Below are 15367 nucleotides of genomic sequence, written 5' to 3'. Positions count from 1 at the left end.
TGGGGGCCCAGCAAGAGAGACCTTGCCCAGGCACATGGAGCAAGAAATTGCTTTGAGACTCAGAATGAAAACCCAGCCTCCTCATCTGCCCCAGTTAATACCCTTCACTTAGGCTGCCTGGCTGGCTTAGGTTCCTCAGGAATATCGGGGAAGCCGTGTTAGGGCACTGCTGCTTGGCCCTCGGTGTGGCGGAGCACCTCCCTGTTGCCGCAGAACTGTGTCAAGGCCATCCTTCCCACGGCATTCCCGGCATGCCCATAGCTGCTCTTCACCGTCTCTGGTGGAGAACCTAAGCCACTGGGCGCTTGAAGGAAGTGCGCTGCGGAGTTCTGGTACCGCGACAGTGTGTGTGAAGAAGCCCTGAGTACAGCATTTGGGCTGGGGAGCCGGCACCCTATTTCCCTTGTCACTCCCCAAGCTCAGCAGCTCTTACCTGTTCTTAGGAATTTTTTCTTGAGGTTTCGTGCTTCAGCTTCATTCAACCTTGATTATCTTTATCCATTAATAAAGAGTGGGATCTAGTAGGTAGATAATCTCACAGGTCTCAAAATTTTCATTCTTGATTCACTGTTGTTTGAGGGGACTTTTTCTCAAGGTGGGAAAATATCTATCTAGGAGACATTAATTTAAAGCCAGTTATATGGTTATCTATATTTTCTTAGCCACAGTTGTCACCCCAGTTTCTTGAAGATGAGTTTCAGATTCTCCTGCAGTGCCGTAGATGGGGACTTGTACACAGTGCATGCTCACATTTTTTCCCCGAGCGCCAGATTAGCAAGCCCTGGATTTATGTGGTTCGTTTGAGACCATCCTCTGCCAGTTGTGTGGCGTGGACAGGGGCTTTGGTGTCTCATACTGTGGCTTACTCATTTGGAGGATGCTAAATTCTCTCACTTGTCTTTTTGACATAATGAGAACTGTAGAAGCAAACTGCTTTTATCATATGTAGATACCCAGGAAAGACATTGAGTTGTAAATTCAGTCTTTCAAGATTCTGTATTTCCTTTTTTAAAAGTAATTTTTTATTATTGTTTCAACAGACATCGGAAGAATCGTGAGGCAGCCAGCGAGCTTCTGATGAGATTGAAGGACAACAGGGATCTTCAGAAATTCCTGCAAGATTGTCAGGAGGTATGTCTCCCGTCAGCCCCTCCCTCCCTTTCTTCTAAGGAGAGCGAGAGCATTTGGCAGAAGAGCCCTTGGGATTATAAAATTAACTGAGGCCCAGAAATTCATTTCTAGCTGAGCCAGTATGGCACCTCATCAGTTCTCTAGCCTGCAAGCTACAACTTAGAGTAACTAGATTCTTCTAATCTAGAATAGTCTGGAATCCTGCTGTCCATTACAGTGGACCCTAGCCATATGTGGCTATTTTGCTTTAAATTAATTAGAATTAAATGGAATTCAGAATGTAGTTCTTCCACCATACTTGGTGTATTTTAAGTGCTCAGTAGCCAATTGTGATTAGCAGCTGCCATATTGGACAGTGTGGGTGTGGAACATCCCCATCGTCGAAGACAGTGTGATACCCTAGAACGTTTACTTAATAGCATGTTGTAAGTGAGAAGGAAGGAACTAAGAGGAACAGGACTGGCTACCCAGGTAAGAAGCAAAGATTTAAAAAATGCGGACTGAGTTTCTTACTCACTGAAGACCTTGGAGTATCCATCTTTCAGGTTCCTTGAATACGTGTCTAACATGCCAGGAGCAGCAGTTCTGATTTCAGACTCCTGAGTTTTTTTAACATGTGGTATTAATCTAATGATTCTCTTACTATTTCATGCTCCCCTGATACGTGCATAAACAAACTTGGAAAACTAAAGTTAGCTAGAAAAATGCAGTCTTTCTGCAAGCTAGCTGAAAAGCATCTGGCTGCCTTCACATGTTCATGAGTTCATGAGCACATCGCATTTTTCTCTCTGCCAGAGAACAACACTGAGACTCCGTCCTCTCTGGTTTATTGGGTTAAATCCCCTTGGAGGCAAAATTGGGATGAAGGATATCCAAATGAAGCTGCAGGGCCCTTTTGGGAGGGGCATTGGTGGGTGTGGGGACGGGATCCAGTCGTGCGTGAAGAACGTGACTGAAATCATCACAACACCTTGCCTGCAAACACATGGCTGCATGTTAGAAGAAATACAGCCCTACCAGCAGTCGTGTTAGAGTGTGTGATAAGCGATCCTTCATGTCCGTTCTGCTGTCTCACTATGAATCTTGCAGTATGCTCTAGCAGGTTAAGCTTCAGAAAGCAAGCCCCTAAACTGCGTAGGTTAGGGTCTGTCAGCTTCCTGTGCCACTCTGATGAATCTGGATCTGTGAGGGATTTGCCGGGAGCCAGACAGGCTGAAGACAGGAGTGCTTCTTCACATGACAGCGAGCATCAATAACCCATTTGGATTGGATGCTCACTTAGAGAGGTATTCGTGTCCCCCAGACAGGACTTAGAGGAGAGTAATGGGATCTGAAGTTAGCTGTGTAGGGGTGCATGTTGTTCCACAGTGAATACTCAGTGACTCTTTAGTCCTGGATGAATCAGGAGCTGTTTGCAGCCTGGCCTTTGCCTTTGACACGTTGGTGGTCCCTGTATTATCCCTTGATGGTTCCCTTGTAGTACTGTGGATGACTCATTTTAACCTCAGGGCATCCTAGGGGGAGGACGGAGTCAATAGGATTCCATACTCTGGCTTAGAAGGCAAGTTTAATGAAATGAAATTCATGGACCTCAACAAGGTGAAACCTAGGCTAAATTTGGGGGAAAGAATGCCAGAAAAAGAGCAGGAGGTGAGGAGACAAGAGGAACCCTTGAGAGAAACCCAAATGAAGTTTTCCCGTTTTCCATTTATACATGTGTGGATTCATAAGTAGAAACGTGTAGGGAAGGTAAGTGGATAAAATGATAGTCCTTCCCAGTGGAATCACAGGAAGTCGTCTTACTGGGTTGTCAGATCTTCGTTACTACTTGTTTCAGGTTAGCACTGTTGGTTATAAGGAGTTCACTTCTCACCACGCACCAGTTGACTGTTGGACGTGCCTCAAGGGCTCAGTCCTGCCGTGATGTCCCCTCACAGCATGCAGAAAGGTTCTGGCCGCCGGTTGAGTCCTGGGAATGATGTGCAGGTCTCTTTATGCCTGCTCTGCTAAGTCTTCCTGGTTCAGCCTTTCTTTCCTGGAGCCTCATGAAAAGTTAGTACAGCCATAGGATCTGCTGGGGTTGCCGTCTCTCCCACCTCAGCACGTAGAGTTTCCGTGGGGTGACGGAATATAGGTCAGGTTTGGAGGCTTCAAAACCTTTGGTATAGAAGAGCAAGCAGAGGGGAGGTGTGTAGTGTTCTTTGGCTGTGAACTCTGCATCATTCAGCCTCATTAAAATACATACCCTTTTTAAGTGTCCGACTCTTGATTTCGGCTCAGGTCATGATTTCAGCGTCATGAGACTGAGTCCCAAGTCAGGCTCTACACTGGGCATGGAGCCTGCTTAAGATTCTCCCTCTCCTTCTGCCCCTCCCCCTTCTTTAAAAAAATTAAATTTAAGGGTACCCTTTAAGCCAGGATCTCTGAGCATGGAGTTTGTGTATGGACCAGCTTTGCATTTGAAAATCTAGTATGCTTCGAGAAACTTCCATAGTACCCACAGGTCAGATTTAGTACCATTGCCGGCTATGGGTATTGTCCAAAGTCTCGGGAATCCAAATTGTCTCCCCGGTCCCTTCCCCGTGGGTGCCTTGGCTAGAGCAGGCTTGGGTTGTGAGATCTGCCTTTGTTGCCACTCCCTGTAACCACTGCCCGGAGGGAGAAATTTACTGCAGGGGCCCCCTATTCCCTGTTGTAGATGGGGCTATAAAGCACATCACAGTTTTTGTAGCGGGATTTCAATGTAGTGAATTCCTGAAAAGTGATTTAGAAGTTACTGCTTTTCTCTTTTATCCCCTCACACCATAGGGAAACAACATTCAGAAACTGAAGGGTTTTTTTTTAAAAGGGCAGTATAACTAGAGTTGTGTGGCACAAGGGATCGCAAGTTCCATTGCTTTGCTCTGAGCTTGATTCCGTGATCAAAGCATTTTTCCTATCCTTTTCCAATCTGCACAGTGTTCTTTTCTGCAGAGAATGAGTATATTCTTAAATGACCTTTGCAAATGCCCACAAATAATAACTGTAGTTCTGATTGCAGAATGCTGATGAAGGGCTGATGAACTAGCAAGTTCCATAGCTCCATTTCATTGTGCTGTAGCGCATGGGGCTTTATCTGTAGGATGATGTGTTCCGCAAAGAGCAGATTTGTTTATAAGCCTCTGATTTTTATGTAGCTCTTTTTTTTTTTTTTTAAATCTCTCTGGGTAGGTGGTTATGAATAGCAAAAATATGTGAATGTCCTTTGCACTTTGGATTAATGCCTTCTATTGTGTTTAATCTGTGTGTATGAAGAAGACGGGGCAAGTTTTACCATTTGGTTTCCTTTTAACCTCTTTCCCCCTTGGACTGAATGAATTGGCCATAGTAATTCAGATTTTAGCTACCCAGATAACTGGAAAAAAGGTGATTCTTTTAAAGTAGGAAATGTAGTGCTCCTATTGTTATGTAACCAATCTATATAGTCCTAGCTTACAAAGGGGTATATGAGATTTACTGGTTTTTCACCTCGATAAAGAATGACAACAAAAGATCTCAGTACCTTTTGCTTTCTACCCCCACCCCTCTCCTACGTGGTGGGTGAATATGCTGAGAAAGGTAGACATGGTGCCTGGGAATTTGCCCATATTCAGAGCCAGAGGTGCTCCTGTGACATGCATCACCCTCCTTGACCTCGTTTTCAAAGAACAGACTTTCTGTTGTTTAAACAAATTTATGGGGAAGCCTTTCCCAGCAGCAGAGTGTGAGTAAATGGCCTTGCAAATGTTGGTCCTGTGAGAGAAGGTTCTCTATGTCATTTCTAAACCTTGGAGATTGGACCATGGAGAGTCTGGGGTGCAGATTTGTTGTGGCAGCAACTGGTGCCACAAAAGTGGGCTTCTCCTGGTCACACAGGAGAAGGGACATGGTCTGTGAAGACCTTTGGTTGTAGGCTGATCCTACATTCCTTTGTGTATCTTTCTCTTAGGCAAACAAAAAGCTCTTCCCGGTTTAGTGCTGTGTACGGGGTAGGAATTAGGACCTGGCCTGGCCAACTGCAGGCAGTAAGGAGCCCAGAGAATTGGGATGAAAGCCAGCAAGGGAAGCGTGTCCAGGGCCTGGGGCTGGGCTGACTCCCACCCTTGGCCTCATGAGAGAACTCCTTTCTCAGATCTGTCAGCAGCTGGCCGGCTTTGTGAGCCTTTGCAGAGTATAGATCCAAGGAGACATGTTGGGTCTCAAAATCAAGTCCTGGGGAGTGTTCTTGGTCTGAATGGAAGGCTCTTTAGAGAAATAGAGGCTATAGAAAAAGAGGTGAGGGTGATTCAGCCTTTGAAGGAAACTTAAAGAGGGCATCGTTGTTGCTTTACTCCTACAGTGAACAAGTTATTTATGCTTCTGGCATTCCCATAGATACGCTGTGAAGGGAAGGGAGGGATAAAAGAGTGGGGGGTTTTGTGTTTGGTCTTTTTTATATATAATAGAAAACTAAAAGAGTAAAACGATTACCAAATAGAGTAAAAGGCAGTTAATCATGATTAACATGGTATAGCTGGCACAAGTACTTGGAAGAGAAAGAAGATTGTGGCTTGGACTGGTTAGGGCAGAATTTTAAACACAAGCCTTTGGGGGGAAGGCTGGTTACGCGTGCCAAACACTTTGAAAGCTGGCTCGGAGCGCTCTTGTACTTCTGGATTTAGCGTTAGATGCATACTTTGGAGCATGGCTCAGGTACATCTCCCATACAATGGAGATAACCTGTCATGACGGGTCAGGGTTGTAAAGTAAATGTTTGGTTGTCTGTTGACATGGAAACGTGCAGTATGCATAGTACAACATAACACAACTCTTTCCAGGCAGGAAAAAGGCTGATGTCTGTGATCACAATCTCTGAAACCTTTCTGATTTTTGTTTTTCCTAGCTATCTCTCTGGATCAATGAAAAGATGCTTACCGCCCAGGACATGTCTTACGACGAAGCCAGAAATCTGCACAGTAAATGGTTAAAACATCAAGCATTTATGGCAGAACTTGCATCCAACAAAGAATGGCTTGACAAAATTGAGAAGGTGAGAAATTAAAATGTTTGATGAGGCTCCTGTTTCGTTTTTTGTTTTTGTTTTTTTTTAAAGATTTATTTATTTATTTATTCGACAAAGGTAGAGACAGCCAGGGAGAGAGGGAACACAAGCAGGGGGAGTGGGAGAGGAAGAAGCAGGCTCCCAGCAGAGCAGGGAGCCCGATGCGGGGCTCGATCCTATAACGCCGGGATCACGCCCTGAGCCGAAGGCAGACGCTCAACCGCTGTGCCACCCAGGCGCCCCGGTGAGGCCCCTGTTTCTGTGGTGTGGCCATGGCATGAGAGTGACCGGGTGAAAGTGAGCTCCTCTCTTTAGCATGGACTCTCGCCTTTTTGAGTCCTGTCTGATCCCGTACAGAAGTTACACAGCCTGGAGCAGTCCCTCTCCCACCTACCAGTTCCTGACTTTGACTCGGTAGAAGGGAGAAAAGCAGAAAACCCAGCCAGGTGTGGTGCAGAACACTTGATTTGTCTTTTAGTGAGCACTAGTTTGGTTTCTCTTTTGTTTCTCACCTACTACAGATAATGGGCTGTGAGCCCCCTGGACAGAGTCGCCACTCTCTTGATCCTATCACATATTCTGGAATGTGAGAGGCTGATGATTTGCACAGAATTTAGAAATATTTTGTATTTTTTAAAAATCTTCTCAATTTTTCTTCAGTGACCAGGCACTATAATAACCTAAAATGTATTATTTTGGCACAGGGAGATTCTGTGCAGCATAACTGAACATGAACGTGAAGTTCCCTACCTTCCCTCTTCTCTTTCTCAGACTTTTTATAAAGATTTTATTTATTCATTTGACAGAGCATGAGCAGGGGTGAGGGAGCAGAGGAAAGGGGCAGAGGGAGAGGGAGAAGCAGACTCCCCACTGAGCGGAGAGCCCGATTCGGGGCTCCATCCCAGGACACCGGGACCATAACCTGAGCTCTGAAGGCAGATGCTTAACAGCCTGAGCCACCCGGGTGCCCCCTTGTTTCAGACTCTTAAAGGTTAAAATAATGTGTTGGGGTCTTTGGGGCCGAGTGGGGGGGATGAAATCTGCCGTCATGAGCACTTCCCGCTGCCCCCTATGGAACTGTTTCAGCATGCCGTGGTCACTTCTTGCTGAACTCTTGAAAGCCGTGTAGTGTACATAGACTAGGCCCTTATCCATTTTATTAAGCGGTAACCTTATGTGGAAAGGCTCTGTAGGTTGAATGAATAGGTAGATCACAGATTAAATACTTTAGGGTTGGTCTTCACAGTGACCTTTGTTCCCTAGCAAACTGTATTTATTTATGTTTTCCAGGAAGGAATGCAGCTGATTTCAGAAAAGCCTGAGACGGAAGCTGTGGTGAAGGAGAAACTCACTGGTTTACATAACATGTGGGAAGTTCTTGAATCCACCACCCAAACCAAGGCCCAGCGGCTCTTTGATGCAAACAAGGCCGAACTTTTCACCCAGAGCTGTGCAGATCTGGACAAATGGCTGCACGGCCTGGAGAGCCAGATTCAGTCAGACGACTATGGCAAAGACTTGACCAGCGTCAACATCCTGCTTAAAAAGCAACAGGCAAGTGCACCAGGGGACCACATACTTGGGCCTCTTTCTCTTTTCTTGACGTCGTCTTTATAGACTTAACTCGCCCACCATGTTCTCAACCACCTATCTTCTGTGTGAAGGGGTTTTAACCCAGCAAAATGTTTGTCCTGACAGCATCAGTGGACACCACTAGAATCAACTGGAAAGACACAGTATTAGTAGAATATTGGGTGTCTGTGCATGGGAATACTTTTTCTTATTGTCATCATCTTAGTTGAGAGATAATAGTACCATTTAACAGTTGAGTAAATATTCACTTCATTCATGTCTGCAGTTTACACGAAGGAAAGCAATCCTGTTCTCATACTTTGCTGTATAACGTCTAGGAGGTACATGTTAGTTATCTGAGTTGGTCAGGGTACTTTTTAGATAATAAAAGAGATTTATTTACTTATTTTGGGGACATCCTGGTAGTGCATTCTAAAGGCAAATGAATTTACCTTAAATTTTGAGAAAACAGCTTCCGTGAAGTTGAGAAAGCAGGTTGGTGGCAGAATCTTCCAGTGGCTTCCCTGGCTGGGTTTGCAATGTGTGGACAAGTCCCCAGCCCCACAGTTGTGCTTAGAACCAGTCACTGTGGAAGTGTCTTTGCCAAGTGCTGAGGCCTGTTTCTTCAAAGTGATACTCACCCTTCCTTTTGCTAAGTGATGTGGTTATTTGGCTACCTTACTATGCATTAAGGAGTTTTGTTAAGGGTGGATTTTACTCATGGCTGTTTACTTCCCTATCTAAGAAAGGAGTCCATTTATTCCTAGGTGCAACCCCCTGTCTCTTAGCCATCAGTAGGTGTTATTCTCAATGTGATGTTTTCCTGAGTGAGACTCCCCCTGCTTTCACTTCCGCTCATTCTCCTCCTGTAAATAAGTAATTAGCATGTTTTCACCTCATAATCTGGTATTAAGAAAAAATAATCAGCCTTCTAATTGAAAAAATTGAGAGAAGATGGAAATATTAGCTATTCTCTTTGCCTAAAAGAACTCGAACCTTAAGACATTATTGATGGTTAACATGGGTTTCCAACATCATTATGGCTTCTGAACAAGCAGATGAAGACTGTCCTTTCCCCATAATTAATTCTTATTTGTCTTGTTATTTGCCTTCTAAGTTCCTGGATGAACTTGAATGTTGTTCCTGAGTTAAAAAATCCTGGAAAGGGTGGTACCTGGGTGGCTCAGTCGGTTAAGCGTCCGATTCTTGATCTCAGCTCAGGTCTTGATCTCAGGATCGGGAGTTCAAGCCCTATGTTGGATACCATGCTGAGCATGGAACCTACTTTAAAAAAGCCGGGGCAGGGGTGGGGGGGAGCCTGGTTGCTCAGTTGTAAAGCGTCTGCCCTCGGCTCAGGTCACGATCCCAGGGTCCTAGGATTGAGCCCCACATCGGGCTCCCTGCTCAGTGGGGAACCTGCTTCTCCCTCTCCCACTCCCCCTGCTTGTGTTCCCTCTCTCGCTGTGTCTCTCTCTGTCAAATAAATAAAAAATCTTAAAAAAAGAAATCCTGGAAAAGGATTGATCGGTAGTTTGATATAGATGTTAAGAGTCCCTTCTTAGACTCTCCGTTATATAAATTTATACTCAGTCTTCCCTTTTGGCCAGTGCCCAAAGCATTTTATAGGACTGTGTGTCTCCCATGTCTCTAGTGTGACACACTTGATGTTTTCTGCCCTCAGATGCTGGAGAACCAAATGGAGGTGCGGAAGAAGGAGATCGAGGAGCTCCAGAGCCAGGCCCAGGCCCTGAGTCAGGAGGGGAAGAGCACCGACGAGGTGGACAGCAAGCGCCTCACCGTGCAGACCAAGTTCATGGAACTGCTGGAGCCCTTGAACGAGAGAAAGCATAATCTGCTGGCCTCCAAAGAGATCCATCAGTTCAACAGGGATGTGGAAGACGAGATTGTAAGTAGACCTTCAGCACGCAAGGGGCCTTTCCATAAGCTTCCTCATCTGTCCTGCCGTCAGTCGTGTTCTCACTTCTTTGTTGGACTCACTTCGGGCCATGTTGGTGAGCTGGGTTATCGAAGCCTACGCTTTTATGTATCTACACGAAATGCAACTCCATTGTTTTCTTTGATTTTCTAAAGATGTTCTAGGGTTTTAATCCCCCTAGAATAGTAGTTTTAAAAATAAATTAAGGGCGAGGACTTGCAGTGAGTCCAGCAGTGAGGATGAAGTAGCGTCTGAAAGCCCATCCCTCACCTTGTACCTCGGGCAGCCCTTCCCAGTGGGGTCACACACCCCTCTCTTGGGCTGACCTCCCTGCTGATCCTCTGCTGCACTTGTTTGCATCAAATATTTGTTCTTTTTGAGCAGTCCTGACCACCTAAATTTACAATTCTTTCCAGTTGTGGGTTGGAGAGAGGATGCCTTTGGCAACTTCCACGGATCATGGCCACAACCTCCAGACTGTGCAGCTGTTAATAAAGAAAAATCAGGTAAGCGTTTCTGCTTGGGCTAGCTCAGTCAGATGAATAATTGCTCCAGACTGCAGGGCAGAGAGTGCGAGAGAGCACTGTTTCCCCCTGGCGCTCGCGGAACAGCCTGCTGTCACGGCTCAGCAAGCCTCTGTTTCCCCCGCTCCCACAGACGCTCCAGAAAGAGATCCAGGGACACCAGCCTCGCATTGATGACATCTTCGAGAGGAGCCAAAGCATTGTCACCGACAGCAGCAGCCTCAATGCTGAGGCCATCCGGCGGAGACTCGCTGACCTCAAGGAGCTGTGGGGCCTCCTCATCGAGGAGACTGAGAAGCGCCACAGGCGGCTTGAGGAGGCGCACAGGGCCCAGCAGTACTACTTCGACGCGGCCGAGGCTGAGGCGTGGATGAGCGAGCAGGAGCTGTACATGATGTCTGAGGAGAAGGCCAAGGTGAGAGAGGTTTCCAGCCCTGCCCTGGAGAGCCTCAGACTCCCGCCCCAAGCTTGTTCTCTGCTGGTGACTGTGTGTTTGTGAAGCATTTTATCATTGCCTTCGAGTGTCACGGGGGACACCGTGGTGCATGAAGGTGACCAGAATCTGTGGGGATCTCCCCTTGACAAGAATCTTCCTGTCTGAACCCTGGTATATGTCATTAAGACTAGGTGTATCCTTTTTTTTTTTTTTTTTTTTTTTTTCCTTTTTTTTTTTTTTTTTTTTTTTGCCTTTTTTCTTTTTTTAACAGATATTTGCCAGAGTCCTTTCTGCTCTCTTTAGTTAATAGAGTTACCTAAACTTGACAAGATGCTTTTGAGACCATTTAAAAGTTGTTAGGGTTGCAGAATATTGTCATCTATGTATGGCCTCAGCAGCCAGCGAGGGCACACGTGGGTTCCTGGGCTTGAGCCTGTACCTTGGAGGGGTCTCACTCATTCTGTACGATCCTTGTGGTCATCTTTCATGCCCCCCCCCTTGGTCCAGTCCGGGTTGACTCTCCTGAAAGGCTTCAGCATTGCCCTGCCCATATCACACTTGTGGTTTTGTTCTTTCTCATGATTCTTCCTTCCACCCATCATGCAGTCAGCTGGTCCCGCTTGAAGCTGGTGTTGGGTCAGAGGGGACGACTGATTGTGACCCTCCCCCTCTTTGCAGGATGAGCAGAGTGCTGTCTCCATGTTAAAGAAGCACCAGATTCTGGAACAAGCAGTGGAGGACTATGCGGAGACCGTGCATCAGCTCTCCAAGACCAGCCGGGCCCTGGTGGCTGACAGCCATCCTGAAAGGTGAGGACTTTGTCGTCAGGATGAGATGGGCTTCTCAGTTCCTCCCAGTGTGAGGGTTTGTTACTCTGATCCGTGCGAACGGACATGGCAGCATCCATCTTGAGTAACTGGTGACAGAGATCTTTGAGAAGCATCTGTCAAATAGACCCAGTAGGCCTGTGCTGAATGGGAAGGGTGAATTGTTACATTAGGAAATTGCTCTTGTGAGTTAAATATCTCCTATGAGCCAAGGCCCTCTTGAAAAATCACTGGTGTCATGAGTCAAGTGCAGATTGACTTGCACAGATACGGGTTATCAAAACCTACCCTTGGGTTGAAAGTCATCCAGTTCAGTTAACTGAGTGGTAGACAAGCATGCACCGACCTGTAAAACAATAGGAGCAAGATGATACCACTTCCTCAGAGATCAAGTCCTTCACGCACCTTGGGAATAAAGAAGAGGAGTGTGTGTGGTCCTTCCCCACTTTATACCACACTCACATATTAACTTTAATGGCAGTTATTTTAGGTTTGCTCTGTAACTGCCTTTTATAACTCAGGAAAAGAATCGGCTTTGTGCATCAGCCAAGGCACATTGAAGATGCAGTCGGTGGCCATGTTGGTGTAGGGGGTCCTTCATGTGTTCATGACAGGATTCCCAGGAAGGCAGCTTCCTAGTCTCTAGGGTCGAGCATTGGAAGTCCTTGTCTCTGATTGCCTGTTAGAAGACAGTCATGCTGGGGAAAAGTTGGAAGGGATACAGGGCTCCCAGGACCCACTTGACAGGAATGGCGGGGAGGAGCCTGCACCCCAGAGAAGGTGGAGATGTGTGCCAGACAGGGATATCATTTGTCCCTTCGGCTGCATGGTTCTTTAACTTTTAACGTCAAAGGAAATCCTGATTTCCAGAGCCAGCAGTGCAGAGAGTTGGGGTTTGTCCTCCCTCCCTCTATCATCACAGTCAGGATGGCCTTCAGCCTTAATGATTGTGTCTTGTTTACATGTGGGCTCTAAAATTACTCAAGGTCAAATTCCAGAGTTTTATTTTTTAAGCTAAATAGGTGAACCAGAAGTTTCCTCCGAGAAATTTTATGTAACATGCTTTCTTGGCGTCTCCACCTCATTTGTTTTCTCCCTGAAGAAAATGTGACATTTAAGGTCCTTTTCCTGCCACCCCTCCTCTCCTCCCCTCCCCCTCTTCCAGTGAGCGCATCAGCATGCGGCAGTCCAAAGTGGATAAGCTGTACGCTGGCCTGAAAGACCTCGCCGAAGAGCGGAGGGGCAAGCTGGACGAGAGGCACAGGCTCTTCCAGCTCAACCGGGAGGTGGATGACCTGGAGCAGTGGATTGCCGAGAGGGAGGTGGTCGCAGGGTCGCACGAGTTGGGACAGGACTACGAGCACGTCACGGCAAGTACCGTGGGCAGGGCAGGGGCAGCCGTGCAGTGCGCGCTGTGCACAGACGGCCGCTTGACTCCTTATCTGTGAGCACATCACACGCCCTGGACTCACGTCAAAGGTCTTGGGGTTTGGTTTCAGCTCAGCTCTTTTACCACCAGGCAACTTTGACTTAGCTTATTTAACCTCTCTGCCCTTTTCCCCAGTAGTGAAAGGAGATGAAGCCAGGGCCTTGCTCTGTGACAGCGAGCAAGAAGGAAGCCTGGTTGAGTTTTTAGAGCTAGGACCTGTTAAGTCATGCGTACTGCTTGTTTCTTTCCAAAGGACATTCATGTGATCAAGAATAAAATGTTCACGGTAGTCTCACTGTTTTTTTTTTTTTTTTTTTTTTTTAACGCTCATCTCCGTTTCAGATGTTACAAGAACGGTTCCGGGAATTTGCCCGAGACACCGGGAACATTGGGCAGGAGCGTGTGGACACGGTCAATCACATGGCCGATGAACTCATCAACTCTGGACATTCAGATGCTGCCACCATCGCTGAGTGGAAGGATGGGCTCAACGAAGCCTGGGCTGACCTCCTGGAGCTCATTGACACGAGAACACAGATTCTCGCCGCCTCCTATGAACTGCACAAATTTTACCACGACGCCAAGGAGATCTTTGGGCGCATCCAGGACAAACACAAGAAACTCCCCGAGGAGCTTGGGAGAGATCAGAACACAGTGGAGACCTTACAGAGAATGCACACCACATTCGAGCATGACATCCAGGCTCTGGGCACTCAGGTGGGTCAGGGAGCCGCCCAGGGTGGCGGGGAGCGTCTTTGTGCATCTTTGAGCGTCTCTGTTCGTTCCTTGGCTCCTCAAAACATGCCTCCAAGAATTGCCCACATTCAACACACACACACACACACACACACACACACACACACACACCACACACACACACACACAGAGTTAAAATGCTCCATTTGGGAGAGCTCAGTCCGTGAAGGTCACAGTTTGCTGCATGCGCAGACATCATTAAGTAACCATCCCTACGATTAAAACAAACCCAGACGTACATGCAAACATTTGCCAGTTCTAGACCGTCTCCACACACATTTGTATTATGTTAGCGTAGTCACCCGAATCATTTCCACAATAATATCTTATTATTCTCCATCCACCAGGATCTGAGTTATAGGTCCGGAAAGAGAGAAAACAAGAGTCTAATGTTTTAATACGCCTGGTCTCCCCGCTCCCCCAGTCCAATATGGCTGACACAAAGACTTTCTTTAAAAGATGCTTGACAGAATGATAACAGCTCAGCAGTGAGAACCTGGAGTATAATCACTCTTTAGTTCACTCCCCAATCTCTGCACAGTTTCTTGTTCAGTCTTATGACTTGTAAATGAAAACTCAATTGTATCTTTTTCTCCTCAACTTCATGGTCCTGGAGAAGAAGCCAGTTTCACTGAAGATACCAGCCCGGAGTACATTAGGAGGGTTGTTCTTGTCTGTCAGGAGCGCATTGGTAACCTAGGGCGCAGGCATCAGCAGACTCCTTCTGTAGAAGTGCAGATGGTAACTATTTTCAGCCTCATGGGACACATGGTCCCCCTTGCAAATCCTCAGCTCTGCCGTTACAGCATAGGCGGCCCTAGACAATACGAAATGAAGGGGCATGGCTATGGAACAGTCAATCTTGATTTATGGAAGCACGCGGCCCCGCTTTGACTGTGGGCTGACCCCGTTCCAGTGCCATCGGCCTTACCAGTCTTCCGTGTAGTTTGGAGTTTGTTCTCTGGAGGGACCACTTTTACCACTATTGTCTTCTCCCCTACCTTTAATTGGCTCCTTCTAGAGACTGATAGATCACAGCTGGGGCTCCGTGCAGATTAAGTGACTTCAGTATTTCCACCAAGGAAGTAGAAGGTATGGAGGGAATATTTAAATAGAGGTACTTGGAGTGGCCGAGGGTCTGCATGAAGCAGAATTTAGTAGGGTCCACTGTGTATCGTAAGGATTTCCAGTCTTTCCTTCAGAGCTGGTGGACTTCCCAGCTCTGTGACAACTTGCCATTCAATTTGTCTTTGTTTCTGTTCCCTAATGCTTTGAGGCTTGAGATGTTGTTTGCAAGATGTATGCTCCCATGAGAGCTCTGAACGTGTTCTGTAACTGTTGTTACATAAAAAAGAGCTTGGGGGACCTTGTGGAATGCCTCCAGGCAGAGCTAGAACAAACCTTACGTCAGTAGGTCTTTCCTGCACCTGTAAAATCACTTCGTTTTTAGAACTTCAAGAGACTCCAGAGATGATGGAGTTGTTCTCTTGTTTTCTTCATTAAACCCCTCCACCTGGTGAGCCTCAGACTGCTGAGGGCACCCATCTCATCTGGAGGGAGGGCAGGAGTCCACTGCCTCCCGTCTTGAGAGTCTCCGCCTCACCGTACCTGCTGGACGAGGCCATTTACAGCTCTAGAAGTATGCGTGCCCCTCCTGCAAATACAGACTCAGCCCAGGTTTCTGGTAACAGCATTAG

At 46.8% G+C, this 15367-nt stretch overlaps 1 protein-coding gene across 3 annotated transcripts in view; it reads left to right on the top strand.

The window, feature by feature from the left end:
* SPTBN1 (spectrin beta, non-erythrocytic 1) overlaps positions 1 to 15367 on the top strand; it is a 139597-nt gene that overhangs the window by 102582 nt on the left and 21648 nt on the right. For all 3 annotated transcript variants that reach the window (XM_040623478.1, XM_040623477.1, XM_040623479.1), the window contains exons 17-25: positions 1041 to 1131; positions 6032 to 6178; positions 7481 to 7744; positions 9444 to 9668; positions 10115 to 10204; positions 10356 to 10637; positions 11337 to 11467; positions 12651 to 12855; positions 13257 to 13631. In XM_040623478.1, the coding sequence (XP_040479412.1) occupies positions 1041 to 1131; positions 6032 to 6178; positions 7481 to 7744; positions 9444 to 9668; positions 10115 to 10204; positions 10356 to 10637; positions 11337 to 11467; positions 12651 to 12855; positions 13257 to 13631 (1810 nt within the window). The remainder of the gene's footprint in view (positions 1 to 1040; positions 1132 to 6031; positions 6179 to 7480; positions 7745 to 9443; positions 9669 to 10114; positions 10205 to 10355; positions 10638 to 11336; positions 11468 to 12650; positions 12856 to 13256; positions 13632 to 15367) is intronic.

This window comes from Ursus maritimus, unplaced genomic scaffold (assembly GCF_017311325.1).
Source record: "Ursus maritimus isolate PB19 unplaced genomic scaffold, ASM1731132v1 scaffold_6, whole genome shotgun sequence".
NCBI classification, from domain to species: Eukaryota; Metazoa; Chordata; class Mammalia; order Carnivora; family Ursidae; genus Ursus; species Ursus maritimus.
This window is presented reverse-complemented; position numbering and strand designations above follow the sequence as displayed.